Source organism: Leucopleurus acutus, assembly GCF_964270905.1.
Source record: "Leucopleurus acutus genome assembly, chromosome: 1".
Classification (NCBI taxonomy): domain Eukaryota; kingdom Metazoa; phylum Chordata; class Mammalia; order Artiodactyla; family Delphinidae; genus Leucopleurus; species Leucopleurus acutus.
In genome coordinates this window covers 121,274,932-121,290,727 of record NC_139142.1, presented here as the reverse complement: position 1 = coordinate 121,290,727, position 15,796 = coordinate 121,274,932, and the positions used below count along the sequence as shown (strand labels likewise).

Sequence of the window (15,796 nt, the reverse complement as noted above, 5' to 3'; positions counted from 1 at the left end):
GGGGCATGTAGGTTGCGATATCATTTATGCATGTTAATTGCATTCTTTTTTGGCTCCCCAAAGTGAGCTTTGGATTAGCTTTAATGAATTAATTTGTATTTTTAGGGAGGTGAAATACTTAGATTTATTTTTAGAGAGGTGAAAACACTCTTGTTTTGATGATGTTATGAAAATCTTTTTTTTTTTAATTAAAAAAAATTTTTTTTGACCATTTATATATATAGTGTTCCAGATTTTAAAAATGCTAACTGTTCAATTTTGTTTTTTTAGAACCTCAGTATCTGTACATTTGATGGAGTGGTCCCCTGATGGTGAATATTTTGCTACTGCTGGAAAGGTAAAGGACCAAACAAAACATAAACAGAAAAAACAAAACAAAAGTGTTCCTTGTTCATTCTCATTTTCAGTTTTTTCATCTGTAAAATTAGGATAATCCTACATTACAAAGATGGCCTGAGGAATAGTGATAGTTTTTGTAAAAGATCTGCTATGTTTCCCATGGGTAGTTGGCGTTTGGGAAATAATGGCTATTATTTTTATTCTTATTTGACCCTTATGAAAATTTATGGTTTTTAAAATTAATTTTTAGGTTTAAAAAATAGCATATGTACATAATTTGAAAAGTAAAATATTACTACTAGATTTACAATGAAAAGATGCACTCCCTTCTTCTAACTCTTAATTCCTGTGTCCTAGAGGCAGTGATTCATAAAATTGCAGTTTAGTATTTCTTTACATATTCTTTAGTAACTTGATTATGCTCCGATTTAAAATTTTTTTTATTTCTTTTCCTTTTGGTTTTATGTATAATTTCTGGCCATGCTACTATGGAGGCTGAGACTTTAGTTCTCTAGCTGATGTCCCAACCTCATCTCCACTTAGCACATACACATATTCACTTCCCTTCCTCCTGTCTTTCTGATATAAGCATCTCATAATATTTGGGAAAATCACTATTTATTATTCACATTATTAAGAATGTGTAAAAGATTTTTCATGGAATAATTACTTTGGTGTTAGTAATTACTTTGTTTTACTGTTTGCTTAGTTTTCTATATACCTAATTCATCCCTCACACCTCTGACATTCTTTGGATCTTCTCTCAGTATAATCCCACATAGGAGGTATCCTGGAAATGTCTGTTCTCTTTGCTCCAATCTGGCTTAGTTGTTCTCTGAGTCTAAAACAATAGAGCTCTCATATCAGGATTTTCTTTTACCAGCCTCGGGAGATTCTCTTTGCCCATCTCCTTTGTTAAATTCCCTGTTACTTCACGTCATTTATCATCTTCTTTCCTTGTTTTGATGGAGATACCCTCCAGTAGGTTCCTGAGAAAAGATGAATGGGAAAAAAGCATTTTTGAGGCCTTGCAAGTCTGAACAGTTCTTTCTTCTTTGTTATGCTTTATTTTATTGGGCATAGCATTGGGTTGGAACTAACTTTCCTTCAGAATTTTAAAAATCATGCTTCTGTTGCCTGCCAGCTTCCAGTGTTGCTGTTTGAGAGGTATAGTGCTATTATGACCATGCTCTCCCAGCTCTAGCTTTTAGAGGTTTTAAGAATGTTCCCCTTATCCCGGTGTTCTAAAATTTCAATATATCGTGGTATGGGTCAGTCATCTATAAATATTTTAGTATGTATCTCTAAGGGATAAAGACTTTTTTTGTGCAGGCAATCTGATGCGCCTGTTCAGTCTGAAAACTCATGTCCTTCAGTTCAGGGGGACTATTTTATATTATTCCTTTTGTGTTATTTCCTTCCTTTCGTGTTCTCTTTTCTCTCTTTCTGGATCTCCCCTTATTCAGATGTGGATCCTTCTATACTGATCCTCTAATTTTCTTTCTTTTCCCCCCCTCGTCATTTTTTTAAATTTTTTTTTTTGTTTGTTTAAATTCTGGGTGGGGTGTTCAGCTCTAACTTAGAAATAATTTTTCCCTGCTATCACATTTTTGAGTTTCAAGAATATTTTTCTGATTCTATGAATGCTCCTTTTTAAATACATAATATTTCCTAAGTATAAAATGAATATATGGAAAACTTATATATAAGATAATAATTAAACAAGTGTACATGTATGTACCTGCTACCCAGTTGAGACAAAGGACATAAAACTAATGGGTTACTATTTTCCTCTTGCATCTCCTCATTTTCCTCTCACCTATGCAACCGGAATCCTGAATTTTATGTTTTATTTCATTGCTTTAAAAAAAAAATAGTTTCACAGGTGTAAATTCCCAAAGAATATAATTTTTATTTTTGAATAGTTTTGAACTTATAAAAATGATACCATATGGTTATTGAAATATACCTTTAAGATATTAAAAAATAAATTTGTGACGATATCAATTATGTACTTCTTAGTTAATATATTCATTAAGAAAAAATTACATTTAAAAATCACAGATTAAAGTTTAATTGTATTTAGTTGTTGTGTATGAATTAAAATTTCCATATTATACTTTACAAGGCAAGGATAGGTTTTCCAAGAACATCAGAATTCACCCAAGGCTTTTTGAGTTAATCTTTAGTTGTAGAACACTCAACTGTTTTGTGGTTGAACGATTACTTGGCACAGAGGTAGTTAGTTGCTCAATAGTTGATGACATTATAGACAGGAAGACTGTATAACATTATAGACAGAAAGACTGCGATCATGTGCGGTTTAGCAGTAAACTAATAAATAACGGTTTCAATGTAGTGAGGAGTGTAAAAAATATTTGGAGGTATCTGCAGCAGCTGTCGTGTAATATTAAAACATCTGTGATTTCTGTTAGAGACAAAGTCACAAGTACTGCTAACATCATTTTGGTATGTTTGTATTCATAACTGAACTTTAGCATTTCCTTCAATTAGCAGTTACAAAAATAGAGAAGTAATTTTTTTCCCCTACTCAAGTTCATTGTAACTCTGGGTCTTGGTTTTCTTGGTTTCTCAAGAAGCAGACCCCCAGACAAGCATTCGAGTTCAAGTAATTAATATGGGCAATGCTCACAAAAACATATACTGGATTTGAGGCAGGGAAGTGAAGGTGCTTAAAAAAGAGTGTATTATCATGCAGGTGATTAACAAGATTAAATCTCTGGCTAACTCTGGGAGTTAGTGGTCCTCACAACATTATGTTCCTCACACTTGTTCTTCAGACACATCACACATACACACATGGGTTGAAGGCTGGTGAGAGCAGAGCATTAATTCTCAGCACTTACAAACAATTCCTGGAAAACTCAGGCAAAGATATGTGGCTGCTGTCAACTGGAACTGGCTCACTAAAATGCTAAGGCATGAGAGGATACAGTTGAGGTATCAGAAATATTTTTTATATCTTGAATTCTATCTGCAGGTGCCTTGGGTCAGAAGACCTCAGAACCTCTGGCCTAAAATCTGGACATTTAATTTTTTGCCTTCCACATTTAGATCTAAAACCTACATGGAATAGTTTTTAGGTATGGTTTGAGGAAGAGGTCAGGTTTCACTTTTTCTGTATGGATATCCAGTTGTCCAGCACAATTTGTTGAAAAGCCTCTTGTTTCTCCATTGCTCTTTATTGCCACCTTTGTCAAAATCAAATGTCCATACTAGTGTGGCTCTGTTTCTGGATTCTTTTCTCTAGTCCACTGGTCTTTCCTTGTAGTAATGCCACCTTCGTTGCTATAGCTTTTAAATTGTCTTGATATCTGGTAGAGCAAGTCTTCCCATCTTGTTTTCCTTCTTTAAGATTATCCTATCTATTTTTGGCCCTTTGTATTTCCATATAAATTTTAGAATGAGCATAATAAATTTTATAAAACAAACAGAAAACCTCTTGTGATTTTGATTGATATTTCATTGACTCTATAGATCAGTTTTGGGAGAATTGACGTCTTTACAGTTGAGTCTTCTCATCTATGAACATGATATAGTCTTTAATTTAGATCTTTTTACTTCTCCCAGTAAGGTTTTATAATTTTTTCTAGAGGTCCTAAATATCTTTTGTTAGATTCATGCCTAGGTATTTGATATTTTTGATGTCAAAAATGATATGAATGGTATCATTTTATAATTATTACTGGTATATAGAAATGCAATTAATTTTTGTATATTAGGTTTATACCTAGCAATCTTAATAAACTCATTAATTCTAACAAGTCCTCTGTAGATCCTTTTGAATTTTCTATGTGCATAATTCTATTATTTGTGAATAATGGCAGTTTTATTTCATCTTTTCTAACTTTTAAGTGTTTTGTGTCTTCTTTTTTTCTGCAGTATCTAGGACCTCCAGTATAGTGTTGAGTAAAGGTGGTGAGAGTAGGTATCTTTTCCTTGTTCCCAGTATCAAAAAGATGCCTTTCACTGTGTCGCCATTAAGTGTGATATTTACTGTAGGTGTTTACTATAGATACTGTTTTTCAGATAAAGGAAGTTTCCTTCTTATTTGTAGATTGCTAGGATTTTTCTTTTTTAAATCACAAATGATGTTGAATCTTAGCAAATACTTTTTCTGCATCTAATGATATTATCATTATTTTCTTATTTAATAAGATGAAATATGTTGGACTTATTTTCAAGTGTTAAATAAATCTTGTGTTACTGGAATAATCTCAACTTGATTGTAATGTATTGTCCTTGCTGGATTTGCTTTGCTAATATTTTGTTTAGGATTTATGAGATCTCTGTATTAAAGTGAGGCTTGGCGAATAATTTTTCCTTTTCTGTACAGGTATACCTGGTTTTATTGTGCTTTGCTTTCTTGTGCTTTGCAGATAATGTGTTTTTTAACACAGTGAAGGTTTGTTTCAACCCTGTGTTGTCAGATGATGGTTAGCATTTTTAGTAATAAAGTATTTTAAAATAGTAAGGTATGTACATTTTTAAAGATGTAATGCTATTGCACACTTAATAGTTTTTCTCAAACTTTTTTAGATGTTCAGCCTTTTTTGTTTTTCTCAGCCTTTTTTGTTTTTAATGTATACATTTAACACTATAGATTTCCTTTTAACCTTAGCTTTATCCCATAAGTTTTTTTTAATTCCATAACTTTTGATGTGTATTATTTTTATTATTATTCTAAATATAAATTTTTCTGATTTTCAGTGTGATTCACTTTTTGATTCATGGGTTGTCCAGAGTATGGATTAGAGTCAGGCTCAGTTGTTTTGGGGTGATGGTGGATGGTGCAGAAGTATTTTATTGGCGGTGACAATTTTATTTTGCGTTATTAAGTAAAACTTATGAGTAATTTTAGACTAATAAATACTGATACTGTTATGATAGTGACTGGTAGCTGTTGACTGTTACGTACCAGAAACTGTGCCTTCAAAAGCCTATGGAGCAACTGTTTTACAGAAGGGGAAACTGCAGTTTAAGAACTTCCCTGAGAATACAGAGATAGTCAGAAGGTGGAGCTGGGATTTTAACCCAGATGTTTTAGATTTCACAGCACCAAAATCAGCTGGCTTTGTATTTCATTGAGAAAATATTTATTGCAAATGCATTCGTAGGGATGCTTTGAGGCCTGGGTTGAGTATGCATTCTTCTAGGAAAGGTTCGTATAGTTTCTGCCAGGCACCTGGGGGCACACACAGTTTAAACTAAATTCTCAGCTTGGAAGTTGTGCCACACAGTGTGCGCTTGGGTCTCATGAGGCCTGTTTTGTCGTTACAGATGCCCAGCGGAGACTTTTTCCTTCACTCAGAGTTCAGGTGCAGATGAACCCTTCCTTACCATATTCCTTTACAGAGAGGGTTTTTTTCTTGATTTCATCCTTTCATTTAGCGATAGTCCTTAGGGGTCTTTTTCTTTGTTTGTTTGTTTTTTATGGTGTTATGCAGGCACCTCTGATCTGACTTATCACTTTGCGTGAACACCGTGTGTTGTCTCTATGTAGCTACTGTATTTTAAACTGAAGCTCTATGCCACTGGGTGTTGGTAGAGTCCCATATGACAGTCCATGCTCCCACTTTAGCATTTGTGTACTATGGATTCTTACCTGAGAAAATAGATGTAATCAGAAGAGAACTTTGATAAACTCCCACCACCTAGCTGTATCTGTTCATCTCCCTACATCTGTGCATGTATGTTCTGCCTTCCCTTGTGTTGCCGTGGATGAATGGTCTGCTTTTATACAAGGCCAGTTCTTCCACTTGTAAACTAGATTCCGTTTGTCCTTGCTTATTCAGGGACCTCAGTATTGCAGTGCTCTCCTCTCTTCTCAATTAGTTTTCCCTTCTCCATTGGGGCATCACATTAGCATATGTTATGGACTGAATGTTTGTCCCCCCTCCCCATTCATATGCTGAAGCCCTAACCCCGCAAAGTGATGATCTTTGGAGATGGGACCTTTTGGAGGTTAAGGTTAGATAAAGTCATGAGGGTGGCCCTCATGATAGGAACAGTACCCTTATAAGAAGAGATACCAGAGAGCTTGTTCTCTCTCTACTACATGAAAACACAGTAAGAAGGCTGCTGTCAAAAAGCCAGGAAGAGAGGTCTCACCAGAACCTGACCATGCTGACACTCTGATCTTAAGACTTCTGGCCTCCAGAATTGTGAGAAAATAAATTTCTGTTGTTCAAGCCGCCCAGTCTATAGTATTTTGTTATGGCAGCCTGAGCTGACTAATACAGCACAGCATAGCGAATATGCTATAATCTTGCCCATTCTAAAACAAACGAACAGCAACAATAACAAAAACCATCTCTTGACCTTCTCTCTCAGTTTCTGTTAATTCTGTGCCCTCCTTATAACACCTCGAAAGGGTTGCTTATAGCTGCTGTCTCCAAGTTTTTCTCCTCATTTTCTATTGCAATTGTTATTCTCTTTACCCAGAAAAATCCTTCCCCCAGAGACCTGCGTGGCTTTTCCCCTTAACTTCTTAAATGTCACTGTCTCAGTGAGGCTTTACCTAAGCATCCCTTTAAATTGCATCTCACCTACCACTGTACTTTCTATTCCCTTTGCCTGCCTTAATTTTACTTGTAACACTATCACTAGGAGTTTGTATTAGTTTTCTGTTATTGCATAACAGAAATCGCCACAAACTTAGCAACTTAAGACCACACATTTATTATCTCAGCTTCCGTGGGTTTGGTGTCCGGACATAGCTGGGTGCCGTGATCAGGGCACTTTTGGCTGCAATAAAGGTGTCAGCTGGGATGAATTCTGACCTGGAGACTTGACTAGGGCAGAACCCTTTTCCAAGCTCACTCAGGTTGTTGGCAGAATTTATTTTTTTGTAGCTGAATGACAGGGCTTGTAGTCGATTTCCCTCATACATTCTTAATGTTTCTGATTATCTCCTTTTGCTCACCCAGTGTGTGACGTTTGCCTCTGCCGTGTGTTACAGCTGGCTAAACTTTGAGACTGTTTTAGGATATATGGTCGTTTGACAGGGTCACTTGTTGCTTTACAAACTATTAATGAGCCATGAAAGATGATCTTTATTCATTGTCTAAACATCTTCTGATTATTTGAACTCCCTAATGAATCTGAAAGATACCTTTGTGCTTCAGACAAAAATATGTAAAAAGACTAAAAGTATGTCCTCTTAAATGGAGCAACTAGATTTTAAGCTCCTCAGAGGCGATTCTGTTTGTGCACTGCATAATGCCTAATACATTTTTTCTCTGAATTTTTATTGCACACAGCCTTAGCAATTGATTATTGAGTATGTTTTTTCATTGTATTAGTCATGTTCCGTTAAGCTTTTTTTTTTTTTTTTTTTTTTTGCGGTACGCGGGCCTCTCACTGTTGTGGCCTCTCCTGTTGCGGAGCACAGACTCCGGATGCGCAGGCTCAGCGGCCATGGCTCACAGGCCCAGCCGCTCCACGGCATGTGGGATCTTCCAGGACCGGGGCACGAACCCGTGTCCCCTGCATCGGCAGGCAGACTCTCAACCACTGCGCCCACCAGGGAAGCACCCCCCCCCCCTTAAGCTTTTAATGTTCAATTCTCCTAAGAGCTAAGTGTTTCACATTTCTGAGGGAAAGATAAGAATGCCTTTGAGATTGACATATATAAAATATATAATAAGAACCTACTTTATAGCATAAGGATATATATATATATCCTACTATATATAAAATAGATAACTAATAAGAACCTACCGTATAGCACAGGGAACTCTACTCAATACTCTGTAATGACTTATATGGGAATAGAATCTAGAAAAGAGTGGATAACTGAGTCACTTTGCTGTACAGCAGAAACTAACACAACATTGTAAATCAACTATACTCCAATGAAAATTAATTGAAAAAAAAGAATGCCTTTGGGGTTTAATAAATTATGTCGTGGATTTTAAAAACTTATTTCTTCACTTTTTTGAGAAGATAACCACATCTAATTAAGATGATCTTAATAAAACGAACAGAAACTACCTTTGTAATGTTGGCTTCCTCTCCTCTTCAATCTGTTCTGCTGCTGTTAATAAAGCCAAGTTTGTGTGACTTGATGAAACAGATGGTGACTGTGATCTACCACCAGAAGGCATTTTCCAGCGCCTCTGCTACACATGACAGAATTTCAGCTCTGGTGTTTGGGGATTCAAATCCAATTACCTTCTGGATTTTTAATATTATAGTTCATTGAGTACTTTTGATGGTAGGATCTATTTTTTTAAAAAAATAAATTTATTTATTTATGTATTTATTTTTGGCTGTGTTGGGTTTTCGTTGCTGTGTGTGGGCTTTCTCCAGTTGCGGCGAGCCGGGGCTACTCTTTGTTGTGGTGCTCGGGCTTCTAATTGCGGTGGCTTCTCCTGTTGCAGAGCACGGGCTCTAGGCACACGGGCTTCAGTAGGTGCGGCACACGGGCTCAGTAGTTGTGGCTTGCGGGCTCTAGAGTGCAGGCTCAGTAGTTGTGGCGCATGGGCTTAGTTGCTCCACGGCATGTAAGATTTTCCCAGACCAGGGCTCGAGCCTGTGTCCCCTGCATTGGCAGGTGGATTCTTAACCACTGCACCACCAGGGAAGTCCTGTATATTAATTTTGTATCCAGCAACTTTACTGAATTCAGTGACGAGCCCTAGTAGTTTTCTGGTAGTGTCTTTAGGATTTTCTATGGATAGTATCATGTCTTCAAACAGTGACAGTTTTACGTCTTCCTTTCCAATTTGTATTCCTTTTCTTTCTTTTTCTTCATGGATTGCTGTGGCTCAGACTTCCAAAACTATGTTGAATAAAAGTGGTGAGAGTAGACATCCTTGTCTTGTTCCTGATCTTAGAGGAAATGCTTTCAGCTTTTCACTGTTGAGTATGATGTTAGCTGTGGGCTTGTCATATATGACCTTTATTATGTTGAGGTAGGTTCCCTCTATGCCTACTTTCTGGAGAGTTTTTATCACTAATGGGTGTTGAATTTTGTCAGAAGCTTTTTCTGCATCTATTGAGATGATCATATGGTTTTTATTCTTCAGTTCATTAATGTGGTATATCACATTGATCTGCAGATATTGAAAACCCCTTGCCTCCCTGGGATAAATCCCACCTGATCATGGTGTATGATCCTTTTAATGTGTTGTTGGATTTGGTTTGCTAATATTTTGTTGAGGATTTTTTTTTTTTTTTGCGGTACGCGGGCCTCTCTCACTGTTGTGGCCTCTCCCGTTGTGGAGCACAGGCTCCGGACGCGCAGGCTCAGCGGCCATGGCTCACGGACCCAGCCGCTCCGTGGCATGTGGGATCTTCCCGGACCAGGGCACGAACCCGTGTCCCCTGCATTGGCAGGCGGACTCTTAACCACTGGGCCACCAGGGAAGCCCTGTTGAGGATTTTTGCATCTATGTTCATCAGTGATAATGGCCTGTAATTTTCTTTTTTTGTGATATCTTTGTCTGGTTTTTGTATCAGGGTGATGCCAGCCTCATAGAATGAGTTCAGCAGTATTCCTTCCTCTGCAGTGTTTTGGAATAGTTTCATAAGCATAGGTGTTAAGTCTTCTCTAAATGTTTGGTAGAATTCACCAGTGAAGCCATCTGGTCCTGGACTTCTGTTTATTGGGAGTTTTAAAATTACTGATTCAATTTCATTACTGGTAATTGGCCTGTTCATATTTTCTATTTCTTCCTGGTTCAGTCTTGGGAGTTTGTACCTTTCTAAGAATTTGTCCATTTCTTCTAGGTTGTTCATTTTATTGGTGTATATTTGCTTGTAGTAGTCTCTTATGATCCTTTGTATTTCTGTGGTGTCAGTTATAACTTCTCCTTTTCCATTTCTGATTTTATTGATTTGGGCCCTCCATGGTATGTGTGTGTATATACACACAATGAAACACAACTCAGCCATAAAAAAGAATGAAATTTTGCCATTTGCAGCAACATGGGTGGACTTGGAGGGCATTACACTAAGTGAAATAAGTCAGAGAGACAAATACTGTATGATATCACTTACATGTGGAATCTAAAAAATACGACGAACTAGTGAATAAAACAAAAAAGCAGACTCACAGATACAGAGAACAAACTAGTGGTTACCAGTGGGGAGAGGGAAGTGGGAGAGGGCAGTGTAGGGGTAGGGGATTTTAAAAGGGGGTTATTATGGGATTATATGAAATCGTGTGTGTGAAACTTTTGAAAATTGTAAAGCATTATATTTGTTCAATAAAAAATACTGTTCATGTTTATGAAGTTTATATCTGAACACTTTCTAAAATTTCTATTTTTTAAAATTTGAATGTAACTTAAAATACCTTGGTTTTTTTCAAAACCATTTTTCTTTAATAGAGGATTACTCTTTTGAGAAAAAAACTGGGCTTTCTAAGAGCTAAGGTGAGAAGAATTTTTGAGGAGGGTGATTTTGGCGGGAAGGGAAGCAGCTGGCTACAGAATGTTCCCTGAAGCTTTTCCTCCTCTTGAGAGCGTGCCTCTGTACCTAGATTTAGTGTTTTGGTTATTTAAGGATTGGCTTATTGACCTTTATTCCCCCCCCCCCCTTTTTTTTTTTGCGGTACGCGGGCCTCTCACTGCCGCGGCCTCTCTCGTTGCAGAGCACAGGCTCTGGACGTGCAGGCTCAGCGGCCATGGCTCACGGGCCCAGCCACTCCGTGGCATGTGGGATCTTCCCAGACCAGGCCACGAACCCGTGTCCCCTGCATCGTTAGGCGGACTCTCAACCACTGCGCCACCAGGGAAGCCCTTTATTCCCCCTTTAACATGGAAATATCTTTACTTCTTTAACATAATATGTTTTTATTATTAAGAGGAACATGCAGAGAAAATGAAAATCTCCAGCCAAATGGCCATACCCCCAGTAAAAAAAAAATGGCCACTGTTCTCTGTTTAATATATATTCTTTCAGACTTTTTGATGCCTTTGTAAACCACACAGAAGTGTGTGTGTGTACATATTCTTTAAGCTGATTTATTCACTTACTGTATCATAGATAGATTGATGTGTCAATACAGATATATCTTTTCTTTTTAAAGGCAACATAATTTGCCATTATATGAATGAATGTATACCATAGTTTAACTTAACCAGATAACTATTAATGAACATTTAGTAGTTCTCATTTTTTTCTATTGCCATTAAAAATGAACATCCTTTTATATAAATCTTATGTCTTTTTTATAATTAACTTTATATGGTATAATTAAACCATATGTAATTAACCTAAAATGAAATTATTTTTTAAATGTGCAGTTCAGTGTATTTTGACAAATTTAAAGGCCTATGTAATCACCACCACGATCTAGTTATTGGACACTTACACCATCTCAAAAGGTTTCCTTTTGCTTCTTCCCAATTAATCCTTACTCCTATTCCTAGTTCCAGATAATAAATAGCTGCTCTGCTTTCTATCACTATTGATTAGATTGGTCTTCACTAGAGTTGTATGTAAATGAAATTGTGTCGTATACTCTATTGTGTCTGAGTTCTTGCACTTAGCACAGTGTTTTGCGATTCATCTGTGTTGTGTGCATCAGTAATTTGTTCTTTTTATTTGAGTTGTATTCTGTTATATGGATATATCATAATTTGTTTATCCATTCACCTGTTGATTGACATATAGGTTGTATGGAGTTTTAGGCTAAAATGAACAAAGCTACTATGACCATTCATTTGCAAGTCTTTGTATAAACATTTCACTTCTCATGGGTAAAAAATACCTATGAGTGGAATTGTTGGGTCACATGGTACTTTACAAAAAAATACCAGGCGCTTTCCAAAGTTGTACCATTTTGCACACTCACCAACAATTGAATAATATCAGTTGCTCCACTTTCTTGCCAACATTTGGCATTGTCAGCCTTTTTAATATTAGCCATTCTAATAGTCTGGGTAGTGGTGTCTTATTGTGGTTTTCATATGTATTTCTCTGATTTCTGATGATGTTGAGCACATGCTTATTGCCTGTCTGTATACTTTTTTTTTTTGGTAAAGTGTTTATTTGTCCTTTGCCCATTAAAAAAATTGGGTTTGTTTTCTCATTATTATGGAATTATGAGTTCTTTGTATATTTAGTACAATTGAAAGATAAATCTATTATATATATTTCCTCCCAGTCTGTAACTTGCCTTTTAATTTTTTTTAAATGATGTCTTTTGATGTGCAGAAGTTTTTAATTTTGAAGAAATCCAACATCAATTTTAAAAAATTGGTTTGTGCTTTTTGTGGCCTAGATTTAAAAAATCTTTGTCTACCTTGAAATCACAAAGATATTTTACTATGTTTTCTTTTAGAGGTTTTATAGTTTTGACTTTTACATTTTGGTTTTTTTGCATTTGATTTGAAGTCAGTTTTTCCGCAAAGGTATATCAAGATATTTCAGTGGCATTTTAAAAAGGCAATCCACTCTCCATTGAATTTCCTAGACAACTTTGTTGAAAATCAGCTTTCCATACGTGTGTGGATCTGATCCTGGCCTCTCTGTTTTGTTCCATTGTGATATGTGTGTGTGTGTGTGTGTGTATCCCCTTACGCTAATATTATGTGTCTTGATTATTGTGGCTTTATAGTTAGTTCCAAAAACAAGTAGTTTCCTCTAACTTTGTACTTTTCTTTTAAAATATTTTTGGTGGTGTCAGTCCTTTGATTTCCATACAGATTTTGTCAGTTTCTACAAAAAAGCCTGCTGTGATTTTGATACTATTTATATACATTGTATCTCTATAGAACAATTTGGGAAGAATTGTACATTAGTAACATTTGGTCTTTTTTATTAAATTTTAAAATAATTAATTTTTGGCTGCTTTGGGTCTTCGTTGCTGTATGTGGGCTTTCTCTAGTTGCAGCGAGTAGAGGCTACTCTTCGTTGCGGTGTGCAGGCTTCTTATTGTGGTGACTTCTCTTGTTGCAGAGTGGGGGCTCTAGGCGCATGGGCTTCAGTAGTTGTGGCTCGTGGGCTCTAGAACGCAGGCTCAGTAGTTGTGGTGCATGGGCTTAGTTGCTCCACAGCATGTGGGATCTTCCCGGACCAGGGATCGACCCATGTTCCCTGCATTGGCAGGCGGATTCTTAACCGCTGCGCCACTATGGAAGTCCCACATTTGGTCTTCTTATCTACGAATGTGGTATGTTTCTCTTTTTATTTAGGTTTTCTTTCTCTTAGCAGCGTTTCATAGTTTTCAGGGTACACAATTTAAGTTTATCTTCCTAATGTAAAAAGTATTTACAGAAATTACATTGCTAATTATTGTTAAATATAGAAATAGAATTGATTTTTGAATTTTGATCCTTAGTCTTATTACCTTGCTTATCAGTTCTAGCAGCCTTTTTGGGTAGTTTTCTTAGGATTTTGTGAAAAAAGACAATTTTACTTCTTCCTTTCTAATCTGTATACCTTTTATTTTTTTCCCTTACCCAATATTTTGCAAGTACTAGGACCTCTTGTACAATGTTGAGTAGAACTGATGAGAGCAGACATTCTTGTATTGCTCCCAATTTTATGGGAAGAGCATTGTCTTGCACCATTATATATGATGTAAGTTGTAGGTTTATTGTAGAGTCACTCAACTTGATCATGTTGTATATGTTCCCTTTTATTTTTCCTATTCCTATATGCTGAGAGTGTTGTTCTCCCCCATGAATTAGTGTTTACTTTTGTCAAGTGCTGTTCCTGCATATAGTGAGTTAATTACTTAGGTTTTCTTTTTCATTCTGTTACTATGATGAAATGCAATTACTGATTTTTCCAGTGTTAAACCCACTTCACTTTGCTGGGATAAACTCCGCTTGGTCATTTAGAGTAGGAATCAGAACACTATGGCCCATGAACCAAGAATGGATTTTACATTTTTGAAGGGTTCTAAAAAAAAAAACAACCCAAGGAGAATCTGTGTCACAGGCTGTGTGGTCCACAAAGCCTAACTTACTTGGCCTTTTACAGGAAGAGTTTGCTGAGTCCTGATTTAGAGTAAGAAGCAATTCATATTTAAAAAGGGTTTGTCTCATCCTTTCAGATCTCTTCAAAATGGAGATGATAACAGTGACAGATAACATGGCTTCTTTCTTATCCAGGCTAGCATCTGGTTCCAGAGTCTTTTCTTTACAGTGACCCTTGTGTACTGAAGTGGGGAAATTTGGCTTCAATCTCTGTTTGAAAAGTACCTTTGTGTAGAGAAGATTAATAATGAGCACACTGACCATTTATTTCTCAAGAATGGTATTATTTAGAATAATAAACATCATTTTAGGTTTAGTTTTGTATTATGTATAGGTCACATTTTAGTTTTTATATATAGCTTAATTTTTTTTCACACACACACTGTATTTTATTTTTACAAGAGATAAATAAACTGACACCAATATAGCTTAATTTTTAAAGCTTCTTCAAACCACTTAAATTTTGAAATGTGTAGATACAAATTAATTTTATATTGGCCTATATATTTTCACAGGATGATTGTCTTTTGAAAGTGTGGTACCCTATGACTGGTTGGAAGTCTTCAATTATACCTCCGGATCATCATGAAGTGGAAAGGAGACAGGCGTCTACCCAGTTTTCCTTTGTCTATTTGGCACATCCGCGAGCGGTGACAGGTTTTTCATGGCGTAAAACTAGCAAATATATGCCCAGGTTAGACAACTGTGTCATAGAACTTCATTTTGTATTACTTATATGTTTATAAAAATAATGAAAACAAAGGTCCTTTTAATTGACATGGTGGCAATGAATAGCAGAGGTTCTGGGCATCAACTGCCTGACTTCAGATTCTGCTGTTGTTACCAGCTTCGTGAGCTTTTGACTAAATTTCTTAAGCTCTCCATGCCTCTGTAGAATGGGGGTCGTAGTAGTACCTACCTCAGAGAGTTGTATGAGACTGAAATGTGTGAGTGAATGTGAATGCTTATACAGGCCTTTGCACATTGTGTGTGCCAGGGCAACGTTAGCTGGTATTGTCAGTATCAGCAGCAGCAGTAGATTCCAGGAAGGAGACGTTTGCAAGTAACAGGAAAGCACACACTGAGGGAGAATAAAACATAGTAATAAACTGTCAGTAATACGCATTCTGGGAAGGCGTATCATATACATACAGTGAATAAAGTGGCCAAGTTTTTCTTATCTTAGGGCTATCAACAGAAACTTCTCAAAGGATTTCTTTTAAGTTTTTCTTCATTGTTACAGCCATCTCTTAAAAGTGTTTAGAAGATAAAGCAAACTACAAAACAGCCCATACCAATGATTCCTGTATTATATATACAGTTCTAAAAATGCTTGCTTAGAAATCTGTATTCATTCTTGAGGAAGGGTTATTTCATCTGCTAAATATATCTGAGCACTGTTTGCACTTGATGGGAAATACAGCACACCTATTATGGAGGTGCTCAGTAAATGATAAAATGGGGAATTTATACATTTTTGGAATCTAGATAAAAGGTTA

The 15,796-nt window shown here is 36.4% G+C and overlaps 1 protein-coding gene across 7 annotated transcripts in view; it reads left to right on the top strand.

Moving 5' to 3' along the window:
• Positions 1 to 15,796, top strand: part of DMXL2 (Dmx like 2) — a 161,557-nt gene that overhangs the window by 44,963 nt on the left and 100,798 nt on the right. For all 7 annotated transcript variants that reach the window (XM_082847059.1, XM_082847058.1, XM_082847056.1 and 4 more), the window contains exons 6-7: positions 271 to 337; positions 14,813 to 14,991. In XM_082847059.1, coding sequence (XP_082703185.1) covers positions 271 to 337; positions 14,813 to 14,991 — 246 coding nt within the window. The remainder of the gene's footprint in view (positions 1 to 270; positions 338 to 14,812; positions 14,992 to 15,796) is intronic.